Raw genomic sequence first — 27,965 nt, forward strand, 5'->3', positions numbered from 1 at the left:
CTATCCCCTCCCTACCTCCCCACCTACACCCTCTCCACCTATCTTCTTTACTCTCCATCTTCGGTCCGCCTCCCCCTCTCTCCCTATTTATTCCAGTTCCCTCCCCCCATCCCCCTCTCTGATGAAGGGTCTAGGCCCGAAACGTCAGCTTTTGTGCTCCTGAGATGCTGCTTGGCCTGCTGTGTTCATCCAGCCTCACATTTTATTATCTATCAAACAATAAGCAACTGTTGTCTGTAGATGTTGAATTAGTGCTACAGTGAGATTGCTTTGGATTGAAATCATAAGATTGATTTTTTTGTAACTGCGCACAATGTCCTGAGGATTCATCTGTAAATTAAGATTGCTTAGTGTGATTCACTACAGATATTGGTTGAATAAAGACAGGTTTTATAACAGTCCCAGATTTTATAAGGTGTTGACTTTTGAGTAAAGTAGGAGAAAACAGTCATTTTTTGAGTGAGGAATTGAAAGTGAGGACAGATTTTGATGGTTTGTAAAGGTTGTATATGCCAATTGTCAAGGAGTGGGAGGAATATGATGAAAGAGCAAGTTTGGGTTGCTTTTTTCACTAGGAAATTCCAGGACTGTCACTCTAGCCAGACTGACACTGTACCACCATACATCCATCATTTCTTCTCTGACAAACAGAGAGTGCTGGAGAAACTCAGCAGGTCTGGTAGCATCTGTGGAGGGATGGTGTTTTCTCCCAGTTTATTTAGGAGTCAGTAAGCCATAAAACCATAGAGGGAACCTGTTCTCTCCCTTTCAAACTTTAGTTTACATCCCTTTACATCTCTTCCATCATCATTGACAATCCCCCTTCTTTCTTGCGCCAAGTGTCTATAGAAGGAGAACTTGCTCCTTCAAAACTTAATCAAAATTATATGTAGAAAACTTTTCTCAATACCTTTAAGCTTTCAACAAGATTTCACTTTGACATCATTGATCGCTTCTATATTCACAGCCTTCTTAAGCAGTGAGGTGCAGGTCATTACCACCTGTAGTATAAAGGAATTTCTTCCACACATCCCACTGCATCTCATGCTTGAAACCTCAACTCTTTCTTCCCTGGTCCTTGTACAATTGTTCACAGGAACAGCTCTTCCTTTTCTACCTTGCCTAAACCAATTTGAAATTGAATACACTGTAACCAAACTTCCCCTCAATCTTCTTTGGTGCAAGAATAATAGTCTCAGCTTTCTTTTGAATTCTATGATGTAAGAAGTTAGACTTATTTATATTTTAATGTCATTTATTTTAGAGCTTGAATCTAAACTTGTGGCATGTGGGTTTTGATCTAAGTGCCTGAAGTGGATTTAATGATTAATTTGTAAGTATCTCTGGAGTCATGGTGATTTAATTTAAAAAAAAGTATATCAGGGAGGTTTTGTTGTGTCAAAAGAGTTTCCATTAGGACAGTTTTTATGAATAGAGTTAACAGTTATACATTAGGTTTTCAGTTTTGAAGGTCAAAGATTGTTATTTTTTCTTTTTAATTATGAAAACTCCCGAAACTTGCCAAAAAAAAGCTTTTGGGTTTTAGTTTGGAGACTTTCTAAAAGACCTAGCTGAAGCTACATGTGTAAACAGTTGCTTGTGATGGAAGGAGGTGGTTTAGAATGCTTAAGAAATAGATGTCCTCAGTATAAGTAGTTTAATTTGAAAGTTACAGAAGTGTTTAATTATAACCCTGAAGGGATTAATTAAAACTAAGAAAGTCTAAGCTCAGTTGTTTGAAGGGTCCAGGAAGAGGCTGTCAAATCATCAAGATGGGGAATAGAAGCCACAATTAGCCACAATTAAATTAAAGTCTAATGTTATGAAAGAGAAGGGAATTGTCTCTGGCAGAGCTTTTGGAATTAATGGAATTGTACTTAACTGGGTGTGTCTAAATCCTTATATTTGCATTATATTCAAATAATTTAGTTAATTCTATTTTATCTTAATTGCTTTTAGGAAATAAACTTATGTTTTATTGTTAAAGCCAAACCAGCTGCATAGCGATTTGGTGTTTCAGTGAAAGACCACCTTGTTCAAACTTAGAAGCAATATGCAAGCTATTGAGCCAGATTCCAGTCTGAAATCTGACATATCCAGTAATCTTATCAGCTTTGCTCATATCAATCCAACAGAAGTGAAAATTGAGAAAAATGTTTCCGGAACTGCCACTTCACTTTTGCCTGGTTTGCGTGGATTCCTGGACAAATTTTACTCCAACATTTCCACATTTGTTTGGATGAGGCAGCACTCTTTTTTTATTCTTATCAATGAAATAGTTTGAGATAAAAATGAACTCAAGCCCATTTGATGCAAGCACAATGCTTTACCCAAGCGTGTGTTACTTTAGACAAAACCTGGTGATGCCATAACCTAAATCCAGTCCAATGGCAAGGTTGGCTCCTTTGATGGCAAAATCCACTTCACAAATTTTCTTTCATGATGTTTACTCCAGATCTGATTATTTTGTGATTGGAAATGTTACAACGTTCAATCACATAGTCTTCAATTTGAATTAGTCCATTTGTAGTCCACAATATCCATACAGTAAAGGTTGAAGAACATCAGAACAGAAAGCTCCACTACTGATGATCAATAACAATGGCCTGTTTTTTATGCACAAGTGGTGTCCCATCAAGCAGCCATAAGGCAGGGACAAGCCCATCTCTGTCAGTCCTGGAAGCCACAATTGGCTTTTACAATTCTCAGGAAAGATGTCCCAGGAACCACCAGCAGGAGCCTCATAGTCTCAACATCGTCATCAGGAATAGTGAGTACTGTGGGGACTGTAAGCTGCGTCCAGAGAAGCCACAAAGTAGGAATCCTGGACCACAGGTTAGTGGGGACAGGGCTTGCTAGGGTCAATTGTACAGATCCAGGAAGGTTATGGCCACAGGCTTGAAGTGAGGTTGGAACTGATTGTAAGGTCAGAGGTTTTCTTCCAGCCTGGGCAGTCTTTTCCAGCAGATGGGTACAGTGAGGCCTCTGTGGTCCACAGGATACCCCACCATGGAGTACTCTCCCGATCATCCTCATGTCCTCAGGGAGGCTATGTACCTTTACGAGGTAGCTTCTCCAGTGCTGAAGAATCCATCAGCCGCTGGTATTTCACTTCCAGATCCAGGAAGAGGTTCTTAAGTGGGCCTTAAATGGCCAAACGAGTCTTGACTGGCCTAAGGATGGGCAGGCTGTCTGTCATCTGTATCACTGCTGATAAAGTTGCAATGAAGGTGGGAAGACAACAGGCACAGTAACCTCTTGCCTTTCCTCTTAGTTTTATGTCTTTCACCGCTTCCTGGGAGGAGTGCAGGATGATATTCCAGTGTGAAGCTTTCAACACAAGGAATTTTCACCGGGAATCAGCATGGTCAACAATCAATGGTTTCAATCCAATATCTCGGCAATATACTTTGGTTTTCCAACAGCCTCAAGAGGTGATCAATCAGTGTGCACTTAACCTCAGCAGTTACCATAATGGTGGGTCAGCTGAAATGCTATTTATTCTCCCAGTTTGGTTTTCACCAAGCAAGGCTCTGTTTAGACCACACTCGGAATCACTGTGAGCAATTCTGGGCATGGCACATTATAACAGATACAATGTCTGCCTTGGAGTAAGTGCAGTATAGATTCACCCCAGATTGATGCCTGGACTCCAATGGTTATGTTACAGGAGACATTGCGCAAATGAGGGTTAATTGTGTACAATTCTGAGAACCAAGTTATCAAAAGGATGAGAATGCATTGGAGAAAGTGCAGAAAAGAATTTACAAGAATGGTTCCAAGCTTGAGAAGTTTCAGTTTTGAGGATGGATTGAAGAAGTTGTGACTGTTCTTGGAGAAGAAGGAGGCAAAGAAAAGATCTGATTGAGGCTTTCAAAATCATGAGCTTGCTTAATAGAGTGGATAAGGAGAAACAGTTCCTGCTCCTAAAAGGATAAGAACCAGATTTAAACCAATTTTCAAAATGAGCAAGAATAAGCTTTTTAACCCAGTAAGTAGTTAGGGTGTGGAAGTATGGTGGACACAGGTTCAATTAAGGTATTAATAAATGCTGTTCAGTTTCTGGTGCCATCAATTCTTGCTCAGGGCACAGGAAGGATTAAAAAATTAACATTGACTATTACCAATAGATTTGGATTCTCCTCTAACAAGAGAGGTATGTTACAATGTCACTTTAGAAATCCAGTAGAACAAGATGCTCCTTGCGTCTGTTTTATTGGATTCTCAGAGTTTATGTATCATTCTGTATATGCATGCTATTTCTTTTATGTACGATACAATAGATAGCCACCAAACGTTGTCATGGGTGGAAACTTTGCTGGAATTGAGCCAGATGTTAATCTTAACCAAACTCTTTGCCCATAGTTCAGTTCCAGCATTGCGTCCCCTGTCACAACTCTGCTGGCAGAGCCGTCACTGTTCATATCTTTAGACTGAAAGGCAAGTTTATCTACTCCATCCACCACCAGGTATCCAGACAAGTTTGAGCTGGAAGTCTCAATACTGTATTCAAAAACATACACACCAAGGTAAGGAATCAAAAACTTTCCACTTCCAGGCGCATAGCCAGCACCATAGTTGACATAGAGATGGTTAAACTTGATTGGACCGGGTTTTTTCATCTCATAGGTGTGTGCTACAAAGAATGTCACCATCGGAGCATATCTGTAGGATCCTTTTGAAAAATCTAACAAAGGATTCAAAGGAAAATCAGATGATTAGTTTGATAATGAGTAAAATTGTGCCCGAGTCATTGAATGTTTCATTATCTGCTGCTATTATCATATTAACCTGTTAAAAAGAGCAAACATTAGTTCTGATAATCAATAATATTTCCAATAGGGAATTCAGAAGGAACTTCTTCTAATCATGGTTAGAATGTGGCTTTCACTATCACATGGAATAGTTGAGATGAATGTAAAAGTTGCCTTTTAAGGAAAGCTTGCAAAAGACAAGAGGGAGTAACGAGTAGAAAGGGAGGCTGAAAGATTTAGAGGGAGAGAGACGAGAGGAGGTTCTTGTGGAGGATAAATGCTGCTTGGGTCAGTTGGTCTAATGGGCAGATTCTGCGCTGTAAATTCCATTGAAATTTTACTTCAGCAATTTTAGTGTTCTAAATCAAAATACTGAATTTATTAAAGGTACCATGGTTAAAGGGGAATTTAATCATTGTGAGCAGCATAATTGCTGCCACTAGACTGTGAAAGGAAAGAATGTATATTTCATGCAAAATACAAAAATATTTCAGTTACTTACTCTTGGTTTCTCAGAGTTTATGTATCATTCTGTATATGCATGCTATTTCTTTTATGTACGATACAATAGATAGCCACCAAACGTTGTCATGGGTGGAAACTTTGCTGGAATTGAGCCAGATGTTAATCTTAACCAAACTCTTTGCCTCAAAACCTCAACACCTCTCTGTTATATGAGAGAAACATTATAATACCAGTAAAAAGGTGAATTGCAGAAGAAGACTTTGCTCTTTCTTGTGACTCCAACTTTAAAGGGGTAAGAAAATCCAGATTTGATATTTTCTGTTACACTATATCCAAATGAGTATCTCAGCTTTGGAATATGGCCTGAATCTTACTTGGCACAGAATCAGCCTGTTTTGGACATTTCCATGTATCATTTCATTTAAAGAATCAGCCTGTAAACATGGCTTAGTCCTTTGACTAAGTTAAGATGAAATAATTCATTTAGTTTCTTTTGACAAATGTTGGAAGTGATGTCATCACAAAGAATGCTACCAATTTATCCACATATGATTGAATTTTACATTCAGGGACTAAGACAGTTATTTTAAACATAAATAAGGGCAACTATGTTGTGATGGAAGCTTAATTATTAACTAGTATTGGGCTAGAAGATAAATTAACAGAAAAGTAATGGCAGTCATTTAAAGGATGATTCAACAAGTATGATATTACAGCAAAGAAAAATTTCAAAGGGAGGACTCATCATCCACTGCTAACTAAAGCGATAAAAGCAGGTAAATATACAAAGGTGAACGGCAGATCAGATGAATGGTTAGAATATAAAAGATGTCAGAGAAGTACAAAAAAATGAATCATATGGAAGAAGTTAAATTATGAAAGGAAGCTAGCTCAAAATATAAAAACAAACAACAAGAGTTTCTATAGGTATAGAAGTGTTCTGAAGAAGCGTCACTAGACTGGAAATATTAACTCTGTTTTATCTCTACAGATGCTGCCAGACCTGTTGTGTTTCTCAATCATTTTCATGGTTTTTGTTTCAGATCTCCAGCATCCACAGTTCCTAGTTTTCTTAAAGAGTAACTGGAAATGTAGAATTTGAAACACAAACAGATCATCCACACTAATGGGATGAATGGTCTACTTTGACTCCTAAATCATATGTTCATAAAATATAATAAAATGTGAGGCTGGATGAACACAGCAGGCCAAGCAGCATCTCAGGAGCACAAAAGCTGACGTTTCGGGCCTAGACCCTTCATCAGAGAGGGGGATGGGGGGAGGGAACTGGAATAAATAGGGAGAGAGGGGGAGGCGGACCGAAGATGGAGAGTAAAGAAGATAGGTGGAGAGAGTGTAGGTGGGGAGGTAGGGAGGGGATAGGTCAGTCCAGGGAAGACGGACAGGTCAAGGAGGTGGGATGAGGTTAGTAGGTAGCTGGGGGTGCGGCTTGGGGTGGGAGGAAGGGATGGGTGAGAGGAAGAACCGGTTAGGGAGGTAGAGACAGGTTGGACTGGTTTTGGGATGCAGTGGGTGGGGGGGAAAAGCTGGGCTGGTTGTGTGGTGCAGTGGGGGGAGGGGATGAACTGGTCTGGTTTAGGGATGCAGTAGGGGAAGGGGAGATTTTGAAACTGGTGAAGTCCACATTGATACCATATGGCTGCAGCGTTCCCAGGCGGAATATGAGTTGCTGTTCCTGCAACCTTCGGGTGGCATCATTGTGGCAGTGCAGGAGGCCCATGATGGACATGTCATCAAGAGAATGGGAGGGGGAGTGGAAATGGTTTGCGACTGGGAGGTGCAGTTGTTTGTTGCGAACTGAGCGGAGGTGTTCTGCAAAGCGGTCCCCAAGCCTCCGCTTGGTTTCCCCAATGTAGAGGAAGCCGCACCGGGTACAGTGGATGCAGTATACCACATTCTCTTGATGACATGTCCATCATGGGCCTCCTGCACTGCCACAATGATGCCACCCGAAGGTTGCAGGAACAGCAACTCATATTCCGCCTGGCAACCCTGCAGCCATATGGTATCAATGTGGACTTCACCAGTTTCAAAATCTCCCCTTCCCCTACTACATCCCTAAACCAGCCCAGTTCATCCCCTCCCCCCACTGCACCACACAACCAGCCCAGCTCTTCCCCCCCACCCACTGCATCCCAAAACCAGTCCAACCTGTCTCTGCCTCCCTAACCGGTTCTTCCTCTCACCCATCCCTTCCTCCCACCCCAAGCCGCACCCCCAGCTACCTACTAACCTCATCCCACCTCCTTGACCTGTCCGTCTTCCCTGGACTGACCTATCCCCTCCCTACCTCCCCACCTATACTCTCCTCTCCACCTATCTTCTTTACTCTCCTTCTTCGGTCCGCCTCCCCCTCTCTCCCTATTTATTCCAGTTCCCTCCCCCCATCCCCCTCTCTGATGAAGGGTCTAGGCCCGAAACGTCAGCTTTTGTGCTCCTGAGATGCTGCTTGGCCTGCTGTGTTCATCCAGCCTCACATTTTATTATCTTGGAATCTCCAGCATCTGCAGTTCCCATTATCTCTGTTCATAAAATATGTTTTGTTTAAAAGTATAAGACTGGGAGGTAATGTTTTTGGTTTGGTCCTTGACAGAATTCCAGCTTCCAGTTTGGAAGGTTGAGTTTAACTATCACTCCAGGATTTAAGTATCTAATCTGTGTTGACACTTCAGTGAAGTATGGAAGGATTACTGTTTTTTTCTGAATGAAATGCTAAACTTGAACTCTCTGTACTTGCTTAGGGAAACATAAATGATCCCATGGTTCTCATTGAAAAGTTGGGATTTGTCCCTGTGACCTGAAAGCCACTCATCCTTCAATCAATATAACCAATACAGATAAACGGGGTCATTTATCTCTTGTTGTTTGTGGCACCTTAGCTTGTAAATCAACTGCAATATTTGTTGCCATACAGTGACTGCACCCCAGAAGTAACGCACTTTAAGATGCATTCAGTTTAGAGACTGTCAACAAATGCAAGCATTTCTTTCTTATGTAAGATGTTTGTGACAGGTTAGTGACTATCAAGAAATACATGGGCCACTGTTGTCTACAGCTCTGAGCTAACACCTTGAATCCAAACAACATATTTCTCCCAAGAGTCTGAAGAAGATTTGTATCATTTGATGGAATCTGGTCCTGAGCAATTCTGGGCTTAGGATCTCTTTTCATATATAATTGAGTACATTCGTTGAGTATTCATGCTGTCCAAATTTTCAAGGAATCCTATTTTTTCAAATCTGAATAGTACACAGTCATAGAATCATAGAATTCCCTACAGTGTGGAATAAGACTATTCAGCTTATTGAGTGTGCATCGACCCTTTGAAGAGCATCCCACCCAGACCCACCCTCTACCCTATCCTTGTAACCCTGCATTGCCCATGGCCAATCCACTTAGCCTACACATCTTTGGACTATGAGAGGGAACTGAAGCACCCAAAGGAAATCTGTGCAGACGCAGGGAGAACATGCAAACTCCACACAGACAAGTGGCTCAGACTGGAATCAAACCTGGATCCCTGCTGCTGTGAGGCAGCAGTGTGAACCACTGAACCATCGTGCCAACTTACGGTCCTCAATGTTGAGATGATGGTGCACGTATTCTGATTTAAAATGGAGCAATGTGGAAAATCCTCAAATTGTTTCAGTTCTGAATTCTGGTGACAGCGATGGTTCCTCTGTGAAGCAGCCAGGTGCCAAGTTCATGTTACTCAGAGTGTATCACCTGTGCTGGGAGGTAGTGAGTTTGGGAAAGCAATAGTGACAGGAAATTCAATAAGTGGGTCAAGGGGTGGCAGTTAGCACGTGAATCAAAATAATACCAAGAGCATGGGGTTCTATCACCATTCCAGCCGAGGTACATTTGAGGCCTAATTACTCAGCCTACCCATAGTAAGGTATCTTGACACTATGCATGCTTCAGGACACAATCAACAAGGAGATGCCTTTTGACAAGAACTGGTAGATGTTAAGTTACTGAATGTTTCTTTTTGGAAGGGATGGCAAGAGATAATCTGAAAATAAATACAGAAACTGGAGAAGCTCAGAACCAGCAATGTCAATGTCACTAACTGAGTTGAATGCCTTGAATATTTTGCTTTAGGACCTTTAGGAATTATTTGTATGATTAAAATTTTGTGCATATTCTACAGACAAAACCAAACCCTAGCTGAGCTACGCCCACAGTGATGTAATCAGTTTGTAATGCTAGAAGTTTTGACTGTGCTATAATGCTTTTGCACTGAAACAGTCGTCTTATTGAAATCACACAAAGGCATTAGAATATGGGAAATTGGAGAAGGAACAGGCTGTTCAGCCCCTTGGGTATCTATTGCCATTCATCAAGATCTTGACTGACCTACGTCAGTGCCAATTTCCCACATTTACTCCATATCCCCGCATGTCTTTGAAACCTAGAACGCTACATTTTTCTGTCTTGAACATGCTCACGGCCCCCTGGGGTGGAGAACACTAAATATTCACCTTCTTCTGAGTGAAGAAATTGTATCACATCTCAGTCCTAAATGGATTATCTATTATTCTAAGGTTACGTTTCCAGATCTCAATTTATTGATCTCATTAATGGGTTCTATTGATGCAACAGCTCACTGTACTACCGGTGAGGGTGGGGGGACACAGGGGAGCGGAAGAAAGAGCTCATTTTGAACAATTTACTTGGATATTTCATCTGTTAAAACTGTTGCTTTCTCTGTCAGACCAAGCCTTGTTCACTGTACAGGAGCAAATACACAGAGACAAAATTAAAGAATCTCACCTGTCTTCAAGGCATTTTCATTCAGTAGCTTTTCATCACAGCTGGGACCACCAAATGGGGGACGACAAGCACAGACAAAGCCTTTTCTTTGGTTAATACATGTTCCACCATTCTGGCATGGTCTACTGGTACAGCTGGTGGATTCTACTGCAAATACAGATGCCAAGAGTCAATTGAAAATTGTGAGAATTCTACAGTACTCTCTCTTCTGCACAAGGACATTTTGGGAACGTTCAGTCACCTCAAAAAGATATGCATTTGTCTGACTGCATGAATCTTGTCTTCTGAAATAGCCATCAAGTTCATTGAATCTGCCAATTATCAGCTCCTGTTGTTACTATGTACTCACTGGCTTTGTGTGCTGTGGATAGAATAGAATCCCTACAGTGTGGAAACAGGTCCTTAGGCCCAACAAGTTTACACCAAACCTTGGAGCATCCCACCTAATCTACACATCCCTACGGGGAATTTAGCACAGCCAATTCACCCAGCCTGCATACCCTCAGACTGTGGAAGGAAACTGGAGCACACCCATGCAGACATGGGGAGAATATACAAACTCCACACAGACAGTTGCCTGAGGCTGGAACCGAACCTGGGTTCCTGGCACTGTGAGGCAGCAGTGCTAACCACTGAGCCACCATACCACCCTGGGAGACTTTAGTCAATAATGATAGCACGGTGTAGCTGTTAGCAAGTGTGTGAAAAAGATTATTTCAAGTTCAACCTTGCAACTTTGATGTTTTTCAGCATTGATGTGCAGCAACCCCTATGCGCATCCACTCTTTACTTTTGAAATTTTCATGCTTACATCCAAATCCAATGACAGAACTATCCCCTTTTCTGAAGAAGCGTCCAGATCCGAAACGTCAGCTTCCCTGCTCCTCTGATGCTGCCTGACCTGCTGTGTTCATCCAGCTCTTCAACTTACAGAGCCATCCCTCCCTATTTCTATAATCTGCTCAGCTAATCTCTGTGATCTATGAGCTCCTCCAATGTAGAATCTTTCTCATCCTAACACTCTGAAATTCTCTTCCTAAATCTTACCAGCAGTTTATCTCCTTTCCTCCTATCCTGATTACCATGCTTTTGACACCTATCCATTATCTCTTTAATATGTGGCTTGCTGTCAAATTTTGTTTGGTGAAGCTTTTCTGAAGTGCCTTGGGGCACTTTATTATATTACACATATTATGCAAATAAATATTGTTGTTTTGTTGAACGCCTAAGTTGCAAACTTTCCATACTCTAACGTCACGCAGATTGACAGGAACATTAGTCATTGTTTACACAGAAATATAGAAAATAGGAGCAGGAGTAGGTAATTTGAGTCAATAGGCCTGATCTGACATTCAACATGATCATGGCTGATCCCCTATTTCAACACCATACTTGCTGTCTTTCCCCAAACCCCTTCGCACCTTTAGCTTCTACAAACTTATTTCTTTCTTTCTCAATTATATTCAGCGACATCCACAGCCTTCTATTGTTCAGGATTCCATAGATTTAGCACCATGTGAATTAATAAACTTTTCCGTATCCCAGTCTGAAATAACCAACCATGCATCCTAGGTCCATGACCTCTTGTTTCTTGACTTGTTGCAGCCCCACCCCCTTTCTGTGGCAACATCACAAAGCTAACAGACTTTTGCAAATACCTGACTGCGTCACTAATATTCACCTACTGTGTGAGTCAATTTACACCATTGTGTTTGAGTAATAACAGCCCTGGAAACTGCTCAGTCACAGTTAACCATGAGCAGCTCAAGGGGAAGGCTCACTACTAGCATTTAAGAGCAGCTATGGTTAGCCAATGAACTCAGACCTTACAAACAATATTCAGACTTAGGAATGAATTGTTATAAAATCTGCCCATAGTCATCTATGGTCTCTGCTTAAACTACTGCTTTTCACTGAATGCTTGAAAAGTCATTTTATTGATAGGGAAAACCTGGTTTTAGAGGTAATTAAAGTGGGAAGAGGCTTATGTGGAATGGAACTTCCAAAGCAAGTGAGTTGGGCTGAATGGTAGGCTGTGTGCTGTAAATCAGGTTATTACAGGGAATAATCATGTTCCTATTTACAAAATTCTTCAAGGCATCATTTACTAAATTTCTGAAACTGGCTCAAGTGTTATACCTTCTGCGGAACTATTGGTGACATTGCCTTCAGCCATTATGTGAAATTCTTTTCTTAAGCCTTACCACCTTGTTACATCTCTTCCAATCTTTTAAGCCTGACTGAGTACCTTCACCAGCAATCACACTGTTCACACACCCCCATCTTGCTTTTCCCCTATTTATTATCCAAACTCCAAACTCTGACTTCTAGTAAACTACATTAAGTTCTGCAACACCTAAAGCCGAAAAGGAGAAAGAAAGGCTGGCATTTAGAAAGCAACTTATATTACTTCCATGTGTACCAGAGTGCTTTACAACAATGAAGTACTGTTGACGTGCAGCTACTACTTAACCAAAGAATTGTGGCATTCCATTTTTATGTAGTAAGCTCCTACAAAAAATAGTACAATAGCAACCCAGGCATGCAGATTTTTGTGATATTGAATATTGGCAAGGACCATTTGCTCTTCTTCAAACTAATACCATGAGATTTTTAAAATCCACCTGAGAGGACAGACAGGGCCTTAGTTCAACATCTTGTCTGAAAAGCATCACCACCAAAGGGCCATCACTCCCTCAATACCTCCTTAACCTTAATTTCAGTGCTCCGGTTCTTGAGTGTAACATGAACCTTTTAATTCAAAGACAAGAGTGGTGCAATATTAGCCATAGCTGACAAAAGGACAGAGAGTCAAGTTGCCTTCTTTGAGAGTCCGATTGCTGTTCTACATTATATTGCTCCTGGACTAAAGTACTATCATTAGCAAATCCACTGCTATCTTTGCTCAAAGTGTCTTCCTTCCCTGAAGAACTACCACCCATTTCTCCTCCCCAGCCTCTATCATCCTCTGAGAAGATAACATAAGCAAATTTGGAACAACATACCTGCTGTCCTTAACTGAACATAGAAGGCAGAGGCAACCAGTTATGAATGTGCCTCCAAGAAGATTGTGCCTGAGTGAGCACTGCAGACCTTTGCAAAGATAGGACCCAGAAATGATACAGAGTTTGAAAACAATCTAGCACCTGAGCATATCATTCTTTGTATTTATGTTCCACAGATCAGTTCCAGGTACAGATACGATCAATACTGAGCACACTGTAAGGAAACTGTGTATACCACTGCTGCTTTTCTCATTGAGAGAGCCACAGGTGGCACAATTTATTACCACAATTATAATCTGACAAGGCTTTAGTACTGAGGTTGCTGCAATATCGAGAAGTTATTCAGCATCTCTCTTGCAACGGTTCAGTGTGCTAACATCTGGATTCAAAGGAAGGCCAGTTCTTTACTAACTTCACACAGTGACATTGTAATTCCAGCTTCTAATAACACTGTAGGTGTGATTTCAAGGCAGATATATGACCGTCGATCTATCTCATAGGGAGAACTGAGAGCAGGTAAATGTTCTTTTACTCCCACCCATCCCCCATGAAAAAGATTTGCAAACAGAGCCGTCAGACAGACGAGGAGAAATGAAAGTGCAGTTTGATAGGTTTTTATCTTTGCTGCCTGAGTGGTAATCTGGTAGAATTGCCAGATTGCCTACTCTCTGAAGAATACAGCCAATTTTCATTGCATTGATTACATGCTTTATCAGAAGAAAGTCAATGTCACTTTAGCCTTTCCTGAACATTGTAGATGGTAAACAAGTATTGGCACATTCAACCAATATCTTGCAATTGTGTGCAGTAGAAATGTCTTGTGTTTATACTGTACCTGTCAAAGCTTCAGGTTGCCATTTGCTGAAGCCCAGAACTCTGGAATTTCCTTCCAAACACCTCTTTGCTCCATTCAAACTCAATTTAATACTTGGATTTATGTTTTGAGTCACCAATCCCAGTGTCTGCTCAGTTGACTCAGTGTAAATTTTGACCTAATGATGTTGCTGTGGGTACTTTGTTAAATGTGTTATATTAATGCAAGTTGTTGACATTACTGGAAATAAATGACTCCTTTCTACTCTTCCTTGCAATAAAGAAACTACACAATTTGCTTCTGAAGAAGAGTCCCAACCCAAAACATCAGCTTTTCTGCTCCTCTGATGCTACCTGGGCTGCTGTGTACCTCAGCTCCACACTGTGTTATCTCTGACCCAAGCATCGGCAGTTCTTACTATCTGTACACAATTTGTTTGTCATTATCTCATCCAGCCAGAGAAACAGAAATTGTGGTCTTCATAGAAACATAGAAACACATGGAGGGCATAGAACATAGAATATTACAGGGCAGTACAGGCCCTTTGGCCCTCGATGTTGCACCGACCTGTGAAACCAAATTGAAGCCCATCTAACCTACACTATTAAAACATGGTTACTTTACTGACCTTTTACACAGTTCTTGTTTTGGTTAGAGGAGGAGGATAGGTGGGAGACACTACATGTGCACTGTAATAATAAAATGTGAGGCTGGATGAACACAGCAGGCCAAGCAGCATCTCAGGCGCACAACAGCTGACATTTCGGGCCTAGCCCCTTCATCAGAGAGGGGGATGGGGAGAGGGAACTGGAATAAATAGGGAGAGAGGGGGAGGCAGACCGAAGATGGAGAGTAAAGAAGATAGGTGGAGAGAGTATAGGTGGGGAGGTAGGGAGGGGATAGGTCAGTCCAGGGAAGACGGACAGGTCAAGGAGGTGGGATGAGGTTAGTAGGTAGATGGGGGTGCGGCTTGGGGTGGGAGGAAGGGATGGGTGAGAGGAAGAACCGGTTAGGGAGGCAGAGACAGGTTGGACTGGTTTTGGGATGCAGTGGGTTGGGGGGAAGAGCTGGGCTGGTTGTGAGCTGCAGTGGGGGGAGGGGACGAACTGGGCTGGTTGAGGGATGCAGTAGGGGAAGGGGAGATTTTGAAACTGGTGAAGTCCACATTGATACCATTAGGCTGCAGGGTTCCCAGGCGGAATATGAGTTGCTGTTCCTGCAACCTTCGGGTGGCATCATTGTGGCAGTGCAGGAGGCCCATGATGGACATGTCATCAAGAGAATGGGAGGGGGAGTGGAAATGGTTTGCAACTGGGAGGTGCAGTTGTTTGTTGCGAACTGAGCGGAGGTGTTCTGCAAAGCAGTCCCCAAGCCTCCGCTTGGTTTCCCCAATGTAGAGGAAGCCGCACCGGGTACAGTGGATGCAGTATACCACATTGGCAGATGTGCAGTTGAACCTCTGCTTAATGTGGAATTTCATCTTGGGGCCTGGGATAGGGGTGAGGGAGGAGGTGTGGGGGCAAGTGTAGCATTTCCTGCGGTTGCAGGGGAAGGTGCCGGGTGTGGTGGGGTTGGAGGGCAGTGTGGAGCGAACAAGGGAGTCACGGAGAGAGTGGTCTCTCCAGAAAGCAGACAGGGGTGGGGATGGAAAAATGTCTCGGGTGGGGTCGGATTGTAAATGGCGGAAGTGTCGGAGGATGATGCGTTGTATCCGGAGGTTGGTAGGGTGGTGTGTGAGAACGAGGGGGATCCTCTTAGGGCGGTTGTGGCGGGGGCGGGGTGTGAGGGATGTGTTGCGGGAAATACAGGAGACGTGGTCAAGGGCGTTCTCGATCACTGTGGGGGGAAAGTTGCGGTCCTTAAAGAACTTGGACATCTGGGATGTGCGGGAGTGGAATGTCTTATCGTGGGAGCAGATGCGGCGGAGGCGGAGGAATTGGGAATAGGGGATGCAATTTTTGCAGGAGGGTGGGTGGGAGGAGGTGTATTCTAGGTAGCTGTGGGAGTCGGTGGGCTTGAAATGGACATCAGTTACAAGCTGGTTGCCTGAGATGGAGACTGAGAGGTCCAGGAAGGTGAGGGATGTGCTGGAGATGGCCCAGGTGAACTGAAAGTTGGGGTGGAAGGTGTTGGTGAAGTGGATGAACTGTTCAAGCTCCTCTGGGGAGCAAGAGGTGGCGCCGATACAGTCATCAATGTACCGGAGGAAGAGGTGGGGTTTGGGGCCTGTGTAGGTGCGGAAGAGGGACTGTTCCACGTAACCTACAAAGAGGCAGGCATAGCTGGGGCCCATGCGGGTGCCCATGGCCACCCCCTTAGTCTGTAGGAAGTGGGAGGGTCTAGGCCTGAAACGTCAGCTTTTGTGCTCCTGAGATGCTGCTTGGCCTGCTGTGTTCATCCAGCCTCACATTTTATTATCTTGGAATTCTCCAGCATCTGCAGTTCCCATTATCTCTGATACATGTGCACTGTTTCGGGTTTAGCCAATGCCCGAATATACTTGTTCACTTCTTAAAGCTTTCTATAGGTATGTCAGGAATAAAAGAATGACTTGAGTAAGATTAGGGCCAGTCAAGGACAGTAATGGGAAGTTGTGCGTGGAGTCTGAAGAGATAGGACAAGCGCTAAATGAATATTTTTCGTCAGTATTCACGAAGGAAAAAGAGAGAGTGTTGTCAATGAAAATACTGAGATGCAGGCAATTAGATTAGATGGGCTGGAGGTTCAAGAGGAGGAGATGTTCGCAATTCTGGAAAGTGTGAAATAGATAAGTCCCCTGGGCCAGATGGGATTTATCCTAGGATTATCTGGGAGGCTTGGGTGGAGATTGCAGGGCCTTTGGCTTTGATCTTTATGTCGTCATTGTCTACAAGAATAGTGCCAGAAGACTGGAGGATAGCAAATGTTGTCCCCTTGTTCAAGAAGGGGAGTAGAGACAACCCTGGTAATTATAGACCAGTGAGCCTTATTTCAGTTGTGGATAAAGTGTTGGAAAGTATTATAAGAGATAGGGTTTATAATCACCTAGAAAGGAATATTTTGATTTATAGCATCTTGAGGCTGTTCCCCCGTTCAATTAAATGATGGCTGATCTTTGACCTAATAGCTTGTAACCCCATTTGCCCCATATCCTTTAGATAACAAAATCTCTATTCGTCACAGTTTTAAAATTAACAATTGATTTTGCCTGCACTCTGAGATGCCCAATCTTGCTGAAGTTGTTTCTGTCAATCGACCAATTGCTGCCGCTAAAATTTTACAAACTTCAGTTAAATCACACCTTAACCTTGAAAATTGCAGTGATCACAACCCCAGTTTGTGCAATGTTTCCTCTTAATTTAACTGGAGGCATCCAGACATCATTGTGATGAAAATACACTGCACTCCCTCCAAGGGCAATATGCCCTTCCTAATGTGGGGTGTCTAGAACAGTCCACAGTGATTTCAACTGTGATCTACCCAGGGCTTTGCATCGAGAGAAGACTGACGTATACAAACTTTTATCTAGTCTCCTATGTAAATAAAGGCTCGTATTATCTCAGCCTCAGTGCTTTGCATCTTGGACACATCGCCCCAAAACTGTTTCAACCAAAGATACTGATAAATGCATATAATTTCCTTTTCTTGTGCTAACCTATTTTATGAATCCTTTTCCCTAAACTGCTGGTGAAATTGAACTTTTCCATGACATCATGCAGAGGACTTTGTATTGCTCAGGCGAGTATATGTGTATTGCTTCTATGAAGGCATTTGTCACAAAGTGCACTTCAATACCGTCAGTTTTCTGACAGCAAGTACAATTTTTAGTTGTAAATTATCTTAAAGGGAACTGCCTGCTGTTTGACATGAATGCTGTTTGCACTGCAAATGAATGAGTGCCTGAACGCAAGGGTATTGAGGTTGATTTTTTGTACTTGCAACCAATGGGAGTATTTTCCTCAATTTGGAGATTTTATTGTGGAAGCAGTATGCACTTGAAGGAAGAATTTAGTGGATTTTGCAAGTTACTGCTGTTTTTTGAAATGATTTCAGTTTCAGCTCTTTACTGACCAATGTAAGGAAACACAAATATTGCAAGACAGAATATTTCTGACATTACAATGTATCATCTTTTGGATGCGACATTAAACCACGTACCTGCCTGTCCTTTCAAGTGGATGTAAAAAGATCCCATAACACTATCTGAAGAGAAATAATCCTGCCTGTCCTCACTACATTTTAGCCAACATCATTTAAACAGATGGTCACTGTTCTGTTTGTGGAGCTTGCTCTGTACAAATTGGCTGCCACATTTTCTACATTATAGTGGTGATTATATTTCTTGAGTGCTTTAATGCTGTAAAGCACTTTAGTGATTCATCAGATTATGAAAGGTACCATGTAAATGCTAGTCTCTTTTTAAAGTGTCATTCATTGTGACTTATTTGCAAAGAAAATTGTTTGAGTTTGCCCATCATCATACATGTATTTTGGTATTATTCTTTCAAGTCTAATTGAGCCTTAGAACATTGCTACCGCAAATAGCTTGCCTCTCGTTATTCCTGCTCTTATACTTCAGATGGAAGTATACTGTAAGCATTGGCATAAGGCTGGTAACACTCCAGTTTCCCTTCTCTTTCCTCATTTTCAAGTCCTTCCATGGTCTTATCCTCTTCATTCCAATAGTCTCGTCCAATAATACAACTTCAAGTATTTGGACACTTTCAGTTCTGATTTCTTGGGTAAGAAGGGAGTGTTGGTGGTCATGACATGCGGAGGAATGGGTGGTGAGGGAGGGGTCTCATTTGGGATCTAATTACAGAACCACAGGTCCCTCCACTGCAGGTCCAGTAGGAGGTGATTGCCTTGGGGAGAATATAGAATACATTTGCTGTTTATCTGACTGTGCTCCTGCTCTTCTTGACAAAGGTTGGGCTGCATGGATTTCCATTAAATGTTGTCTGTGCTTGTGGATGACATAATGCAATGGTTTGATTATTGCCTTCTCCAGGAAACTTTCCCTCTATCAATCAAATGTATTAGAAAGATTTACAGACTGAAAAATCAACCTGCTTGGCCACATTACAAAATTACCTACTTTGGCCAACAAGGCTAGTGACATTTTGAAAACCCATTCCAAAATATTGTTGATGGTGCATATCAGCTGAGCATATCAAAGTTGAGATCGATAGAATTTTGTCATATGGAGATATTCACAAATCAGAACCAAACCAGGTTGATAATTAAAGAGTACTATTGGATGTTAGATGAGATGGAAATGTGTCTGCTTAGATTCCAAAGCCTGGTCTTGATGCATGTCGAGAATCTTGGTTTGCTAGGAGGATGAGTTTCAGCAAGTTTGATCTGGTTTTCTGTCAGAAGATGAGAAACATTGGTCCAGAAAAGAAACTTCCTCAAGCACTCCACCTTGTGGGATATATGGCATCACTAATGGTGTACAAAAAGGTATTCGCAGACAGGGATACTCTGTTGAGGAAGGATAGATGTTAATTATTATTTTACTTTGAGTCATTATGTTGGGCAAGATGCCTTTGGGAGGAGGTGAATACGTTCTTCCATGCCAGAAGGAACAGGATTCCGTGAACTTCACCCAAAATGGAGAAAAATAAAGCATAGCTTTGTGAACAGAAGGGTGCTTGTGGTGCAGTGGTAGTGTTCAAGTCATATCTTCTCCAGCCACAATATCTCTGCACAAGTTGATTTTTTAAAAAAATCCAGATTAGCTTGATCTTGTGGCACAGTGGCAGTGTCTTTGCCTTAGGGTCAGATGGTCTATCAAGTTCCACCTACATTCAAACAGGTTGAAAGAAAATATTTAGGCGTCTCATGGCACTGTCGTAGTGTCCCTGCCTCTAGTTTTCAAGTCTCACCTGTTCCAGTGGCATGTCATAGCACATCTGAACAGGTTAATTACAATATATAGGCTTATTAAAAATCAATACTATGCGTGGTTTCAAATAAAGTGCACCAGAATGGGAAGATTCAAGCATGGTCCTAAATTGGTTCTTGAGGTGCCATCGCCATCATGTCAGCCAGGTGCAGAAATTAATTGACAGCCAACCACATCTCTGGGCCTTGGTAGGTTTGAGATCCAAAGCTAAGCCTGCAATCAGAGGGAAATGGCAACCAGGCTTACTGCTGCCACAGATTGAATGTGGAATCAAAAGATTCACCTGCTGACCCACAGTTTCACTTCAAAACAAGTTTAAAAAAAGAAGCTATATGTTTTCTTCCACAAAGAATGATTAGTCAAGCCTAAAAATATAATTGGAGTTGTGGCAATGCAATATCTGGCTGCTTTTAACGAATTATAACATGTTTAGAAAGTAGAACAACAGTTTCATTTCAATACTACAAAAGGAAGATATGCATATTTCAGGCTCTTGCTGCCTAAAGAAGGTGATGCCAAATTCAGCAGTGAGCATCCAGCACATGGGAAAATTGAGCATGCAACTTCCTACCCCTAAATTGGTCTTTAACCCCATTTAATACATTTGAAAATAAATAACATTGAATTTCTACCAAATTCAATTTTGGAAGGAAAAATACATTGGATCATTAAGATTTTAACATCACATTTTAATATCACCAGGAGACTAATACAGCTGGAATTAATTGGATGTCATTCGACTCTTTAAGTCTTTTTTGCCATTCAGCTAGATCTTGGCTAATTAACATCTTATGATCGTCTACCGGTATTGATGTCATAACCATTGATGCCCTTGGCTAAAAGAATCTCAGTTTTGACACTTTCAATAATCTGCAGCCACAACAGCACTTTGTGGACAGCACCAATTTTCCAATACCCTTTGAGTGAAGACATGCTTCTTGACATCACCTCTGAATGGCCTAGACCTAATTTTAAGATCCTAATATCCTGCCTTATCACCGTTTTTCTGTAAATTAACTAGTTCTTCTTTTACATTACTGCTGTGATAAATATCCTGTGGCATTCATACTTTCTGTATATTTTTGTAAATTTTGACTGATACATTAACACAATAATCTGAATTTCAGTCACAGAATGATGTGTAACAAAAATTGGAATTGCCGCAGAATCTCAGCAGCTCTGACAGCATCTTTGGAGAGAAAGCTGAGTTAACATTTTGGGTCCAATGACTCATGAAGAATGGTTATTGGACTCAAATCTTTAATTCTGCATTTGCCAGTATCCACCAACACTGCCTGACTTGCTGAGTTTCTCCCGAAATTTCAGATTTTGTTTCAGATCTTCAGCATCTTCAGATCTTTGTTTTATTTTAATACAAAATAATCTATATCTTTTGCCTCTAACTGAATAACTGCATAAGCACCAGCCATGAACAAAATGAAAGAATAACATTTAAAAGTAGTTACCTGGAAAGGTGCCCTTGTCAGCGTATCGTTGGCTCCTCCCAGCATTGGTTGTAATATTAGCTTTATTAATGATTCTTGGTCTCTTATATAACTGCTTAATTTGCTTCTGGATCTTTGTAAAGTTCCTGACAATATTAGAAATGGCCCTATCCATATAAACTGTCATATTAGTGAAATACATGCCTACAGTGGCCTCACTGATAGATTGCATGAAGTCTCTCAGGTCCTCTTGAAGATCTGTGATATTTGGCTTTACTACTGGCAGTGCAGCCTGTGAAAAACTGGCATTGACCTGAGTAACCAATAGAGACAGGTTCTGACACAATCCCCAGGTTTTCCCGGTTACCTCTTCCATTTGAGAGAGCCTCTTGTTCAAGTTAATCCATTTGGACTGTAATCCTGTCACTTTGCGGCTCAGCACCTGATATTTAGGAGGTGCAAGCTGGAATTCACCTTTTGTTATTTTGGGTGTTTTAACTTTTGTTGATGATTTGGACCTCCCCATTAGAGAGCTCATTTGTGTTTCAAGTGCTAGAATTCGTGATTCATAATCTCTAGCTTCTGAAGGGGAATGAAGGACAGCTTCCTCCAGGCGGCGAATCATCTGTTGGTGAACTTCAGTTGTAGCCACAGTTTTATTCAACAACTGAGACATCATTATTAGATTTGGAAGAACATTCATCTCATTTTCCTTCATATCCTCAAGGCTACCTATCATTTCCAAAGCATATTGGTGTCTCAACAAGTCATCCAGCATGGCCATAAAGGATGCATTTAATTCAGTTAATTGTGGAACCACACTCAAAGCATCAGTCTGTTTTTCAACATTCTTGTGATACAATTCCAAAACATATCGCCGTAGTTGTGTGACATTATTTTCCAGGATGTAATAAGAATCTCTCATAGAATCGACAGCATCATTAATAATTATCATTGTATCATTCAAACTATCTTCAATTTCAAAACGGCATTCCGCTAGAAAGCTGGTGAGTGATTCATCTCCAGCTTGGTTTTGGTTTCCGATCGGTGAATCATCTCCTGCACCTTTGATAGTTGCAACCAAGCTGTTCACGGTAAAACTGAGATTGTTTAAACGCTCAACGAGAACGGCGACTTCAGAACCATGGACAGCGACATCGCGGGCAGCAAAGGCGCGGCTTGCAGCACCATGGACAGGGTCACCATGGTCAGCAGCCGCAGAACCATAGCCAGCGGGGCCTGTTTCATCCAGTGGCACGTGTCTTTCATTCACAGATTGAAGAATTTCCACATCATATGACAAAATGCTGATTCTCTCATTCAATGAGGCCAAGAAGTCCTCTAATAAGGTGAAAGTATCAGTGAATGTCTTATTTAAATTATACAGTTTATTCTCCATTTTGTTCAACTGGTCTGTGTTACTCTTGCATTCTTCGACCATCTCTTGGCATGTTCCATTCACCACTTCCTGCTGGCTACTAACTAAATATGTTAAATTGAAGAGTTGTAACCTGTGCACATTTACTTCAGCATACAGCTGGGATATCATGTGTCCCTGAACTTTGATCTTTTTGGTGATATTCAGCAAATTCTTTTGGAAGCTTTCCTCCATCTGACCTCCTTCCTCCTCCGAAATGGTGGCATCTGGGAATATGTGATTGGAGTTCAGCCTCTCCTGAGTTTCTCTTACCTGGGAAAATGTGTGGTTCATGTTTTCATAGAAAGTATCAATTCTAAAGTTCGTTTTTTCCAATTCTGCTTGAAGAGATTTGAACTTTTCATTCAGTTCCTGAGATGTACCATTACAAGCCACTGTTACATCAGTTCTATGCATTTCCATTTCCTTCCTGATCTCTTGGATTTCAAGAACAGATGTATAATTTTGCCTCAATGTTTTGGACTGGGAATTCTCAGATAATGATAAAATTGTGCTGTTTAACTGATTGATTGCATCTTTGGTGCTTTGAAGTTCCTCTGTTAAACCTGAAATTGTTTTGTAAAGTTGAGTTACCATCTCCTGTGTGTTGTCTTGAAACAATCTAATTTGTTGTGTTACCAGGTCTTTTACCAGCTCTTGAAATCCTTTCGATTTTGTTGCTGAAACAAAGAAATTAAATGAGTTTAAAGAAGTGATTCTTCTCTGACAAATCATTGGGAGAACAAATAGTCACATTTTTTCTGTGTCCTTTTGCAAGCAAAAAAGGCCAATCCACTTCGTTTAGTTATGTTAATTGCCTCCCACCAATGTAAGGCGTAATTTCAAATGGGAAAACCTCCTTTGTCAATAAAGGTGATGGTTCATTTCCACCCCCCAGTATTTAATAATCTGCTGAATGAAACTGGATGTTCAGAAATTGTCCATTCAGATTTTACCATTACAGCATAGCTCAGACATTGACCCACTTTTAATTCAAGGAGAAACCTCAAGGATGCAGCACCGTTGTCATCACTCAACTGGCCTGATCAGAGGGCTACCTTATGTATAACTCCCTGGTAGATTATTGATGTTAACCATTTGTGAGTGTAAGCATGGTTACCTGTAAGTCAGAGGATAATGGGATTGAGAAGAGCATTAGAGAATTAAGCAGAGTGCTGAAAGTGTGCCACATTGTCGTAGGTGCTGTCTTTTGGGTGAAATAGTAAACTCAAATGATGATACAGGAGCCCCATGGCACTATTTGAAGGGCATGGAAATTATCTTGGTTTCTGATGAACATTTATGCCTCAACTAACATCACTAAAATAGACTATCGAGATCATTGTATCATAGTTGCCATGTAATAAATTATTACATTGGAGGAAAAGCCAGTCTTTGGCGAAATTAATGCTTTAACCTTCTGCTACCTCATATTTATTTTTAACAATTGTGTGAATATACATTGCTTTAAAGCTGAATATTTAAATGTAACACACTTGACAAACTCTTTCCATGGAAAAATGGTTTATCAACTTCAAAACTTGGAAAATAGAAATTATACCTTTGGAAATCTCATTTTCTCAATCATACCATTGCTATGCTTATATATTGTAGGATTTGACTCAAGATTCAGATTTTTTTCTGTCACATCAGATGATTCTTGCATTACCCCCACCAAATCCTGAAGGAGTAACTTATATCTCGGGGTTGCTAACAAAATCTCTATTTTTCCAGTAATTCTCCTTAAATAGTACTGTACCGTCTGACTGGAGCTGAAAAGGTTCAACCTCAAAGTGTCATCATCTTGCCATCTGCTGTCACTTTTCAAAACTTTCCTAATTACTAAAATTTGTTCTAATACTTGTTTAAAGCCTTTTTTATTATTACTTTATAAATAAAAACTGTTTGCTTCTTTTATCTCTGATAATGACCGTTGCGTACTACTCTCTCTACTTTTCTTTGTGTGTTCCTATTTTGAACCTATTTCCACAAATACCTTTCCATCTTATTTCCATCTTCCACAACGGCCTTGATAACTCTACTTTGCCTGCTTTCCCCCACAGACCACGCTCATTGTGTGTTTATTCCAATGTATCTCAGGTCACCTTGGATGGAATTGTGTTTCAGAAAGATGAAATAGATTTGATTTTGTGTTTTCCAATTTCATGTAGCACATTCAGAAACCAGTTGGTTCTGAATGAGTACATATTCGACAGAAAGGGAGAAATCTCTACAACAGAGTGCTGCACACCTCTTAAATCAAATGAGATAAGCAGTTTCTTATCTTTGGAATTCAGTAAACAATGAAAGCATTAGACAACAATTTTCTGTTCCAAAGTCTTTTGATAGCCCAGCCCATTTAGAGCCCGGGTGACAAAATGTTTCTGACTATGAAACGAGGCAATTTAGGCTTGGTGCTGTGGACTCTATTGTACTGGGACCAGACTGAGACCGATACATAATTTAGCAAAAGGCCTTTGACCTTCTGCAGCTGCAAAGGTTAGTCAATTTCCATTGATTGCTTGGGGACTCAAGGAATCTGTGGGGACGGACAAAATACATTCACAGTGTGGGCCAGCTGAGCTAAGTGCACTGCATCTTAAAAGAATGAATGAGTTAACAGCACCATGTGAGGTTAATAAAACTGACAGCTGTGTACATCAATATTGCAGTCCACTGTAACATTTACAACCTATTTGTCTGCTGTCAGGGTAAGCATGTCAAAACAGGACACAGGCATCATTCTTGGATGAGGAAGACAAATCCACCAACTCATTTTGGAGAGTTTTGGGGTTATTCTTGAAGCAGTGGGAGTGGCAGGGCTGAGGGGAAGTGGGCATAGTGGTAAATTTCCTCAATCATACCAACAGATTCATATCAGAACTGACAGTATTATCTCAAAAACACTAGAATGAAAATTGGGATCTGAACATGCCCAGTAACTATTTTGATTGTATTTCCTCCTTAGTTTGGAGTAGGATTTAGTTACTTTTTAGTAATTAATAATTTTAACTTGATTAAGCAAGTGAGGAACTAAATTATTCTTTGTCTAATTGTGATTATTTGTAAAACATTCCCCTTAAAAGAAGAAAACTGTGTAGCCTAGGTCAAAAGATTGTCATGAATTTATCATTTAATTTTCAGTTTTAATTCTTAAGCTAATGTAAACTTTGAAAATGCTTTGAGGTTAAAAAATACTTTTATTCAAAGACACGGCTATTTTTAAAAACAAATTAGTTTTGTGTCAAAATTTAATGTAACAGAATGTGTGTATTCATTTTGTATATTTTTTAACATTAATTTGTTTTAGGCATCACCAGTTATGTAGTTGCTCATGGATATTGTAATTAACAATGTTTGTAGGTTTTGAAGAATACATATAAATTGGGACATGTGAGATGATAGTTACTCACTGGGAGGTGACACTGATACTCTTAAACAGATGCATAATGTGTTATATTGCTGCCATCCTTATTTGATAAAGATTTAAGGAATTGATAAACTTGGAGAGACAAGCTATTCTAAAAGGAATGATCTTACAACATAATTGGCATGTCAAAGAGTGAATGAGGATATAGTAGGAAATGTTGTCACTAAGATGAACATTACTTTTAAAGAAGCCAATCAGAAATTGGGCAGACACTGGCTAGCTAATCAAAGATTGACTGTCCATGCAATAATAAACCAGTCGGAGTTCCGACGTCTTTGATCATTTAAAGGGGCAAGGGTTAATAAGTGATGATTCTTAGTGGTTAGATGCACAAGAGAGGAAAACCTGAAGACAGAAGAAAGATTTCAGTGAACAGAAGGAGACCTGAGATGTATGCCCAGTCAGACAGTATCACAATCTGGTGACATTAAGTGGATCAACTCAAATCTACTGCTTTTATTGAGTTATATTTATTTTGTACTGTTATGATAAAATTAGTACGTTCTCTGAAATTTGTGAAAACATTTTTGTGCCTGGAATAAGTCTTTTAACTATCTAATCAAGACTGGGAAATTTTTAGATTGGATCTCAAACTCAGTTTATAATTATAATTGACTTGAGTATTACAATTTAAGTGAACTACAAAATCTTACATTAGTGAACAACAGACACTCCTTCACATTCCAGCTGGCTTCTGTAGAAGCTGTACAGTGGGGGTAGAGGCAATTGCCAAGGCTGGGAGATTTTACATTTTGTCATCAGCAGTGCAGCTATTTTCACACTGATGACCAGTGCACCGAGGAAATTTAGCAGAAATAGGCAGGATGGGTTGGGAATGAAATTCTTAAAAACAGTCCAAATATCTGCCATAGAGATGTGAGTGTATTTGATTTGGCTATTCAGGATAATGTGGTAAAGAAATATTTACTGGAATGAACGAAATAAGAAACCTGTGCCAAGGGATAATGGAAGGTGGAAGCAGTTGCTTAACAATTCAAGTCAATGATATTCTTTGGGGCTCACATTGTGACTGTTGGGAGTTTTTCTTCTGAACGTAATTGTGCTTGACTTAATTTTGTCACTGGAGTTGATTCATTGGATGACTTACGTTTAACATTTTCTTGTGGATGGACATCCAAGTGATGAATGTGGGGAAGGGATTTGAAAGGATAACAAATTGGATGGCAACAGTTTCTCAAAGTGGGATTTGAGGACATAAATTACAACACATTTTGAGCTTTGCCATCTGAACAGCACATTCAAAAAGATCAAAGAAAGAGAGGACTGACATTTATAGAACCACTTACAGAGCCTCTGGATGTCTAGAAGTACTTTGCAGCCAATGATTCACTTTTGAAGTTTATTATTGTTACATTTCAATAATCACTGCAGACTATTAGTGCAAAATAAGGTCCCACAGGCAAAAAAAGTGATTGTGCCTCATTTTTCCTGGGATGTTGAGTGAAGGATTCATACTGGCCAAGGTACAAGTGTCAACACCTCCACTAGAGACAGGTGGTCTTTTCAGTCCAGCTGGATGCTGTCAGACAAGATTCAGTCATCTCACCTGAACGACAGCAACACCATGATGCAGCAGGTGCACTGGAATGCCCAGCCATGACTTTGTGTTAAAGTCATGGGCCTGGGTCTTGAACTGCTAAACCCGAGGTGGGAGTGCTACTAACTGAGCCACAGCTGATACTGGGTAGCATAGCTGAAGTTTTGAAAAAATCTGAAATCTATATTGTCTGAACTTGATGTCTGACCGTACGACCCCAATTGGCAGTATTGTAGACAGTGATATAGGTGTGATCTATTCTGAGCATCAGTAGGACCATGTCAATGAACTTGATCAGTTTTGTTTTGCTATTCATTCGTGGGACATGGGCATCAATGGCAAGACCACCATTTATTTCCCATCTCTAATTATCCTTGAATGGAGTGGCTT

General features: G+C 40.9%; 1 protein-coding gene across 6 annotated transcripts in view; it reads right to left on the reverse strand.

Annotated features, from left to right (window-relative positions):
• LOC125455214 (multimerin-1-like) overlaps positions 1-27,965 on the reverse strand; it is a 64,820-nt gene that overhangs the window by 3,983 nt on the left and 32,872 nt on the right. For 4 of the 6 annotated variants that reach the window (XM_048536970.2, XM_048536952.2, XM_048536935.2 and 1 more), the window contains 3 exons: positions 21,192-23,267; positions 10,017-10,163; positions 199-4,687 (listed from right to left, as the gene is read on the reverse strand). In XM_048536970.2, the coding sequence (XP_048392927.2) occupies positions 4,266-4,687; positions 10,017-10,163; positions 21,192-23,267 (2,645 nt within the window). In that variant the 3' untranslated portion in view covers positions 199-4,265. Of the gene's footprint in view, positions 1-198; positions 4,688-10,016; positions 10,164-21,191; positions 23,268-27,965 lie in introns of those variants that run through there. The other 2 variants (XM_048536960.2, XM_048536944.2) reach the window with 2 other exon arrangements.

The sequence above is a fragment of the Stegostoma tigrinum genome, chromosome 1 (genome assembly GCF_030684315.1).
Source record: "Stegostoma tigrinum isolate sSteTig4 chromosome 1, sSteTig4.hap1, whole genome shotgun sequence".
NCBI classification, from domain to species: domain Eukaryota; kingdom Metazoa; phylum Chordata; class Chondrichthyes; order Orectolobiformes; family Stegostomatidae; genus Stegostoma; species Stegostoma tigrinum.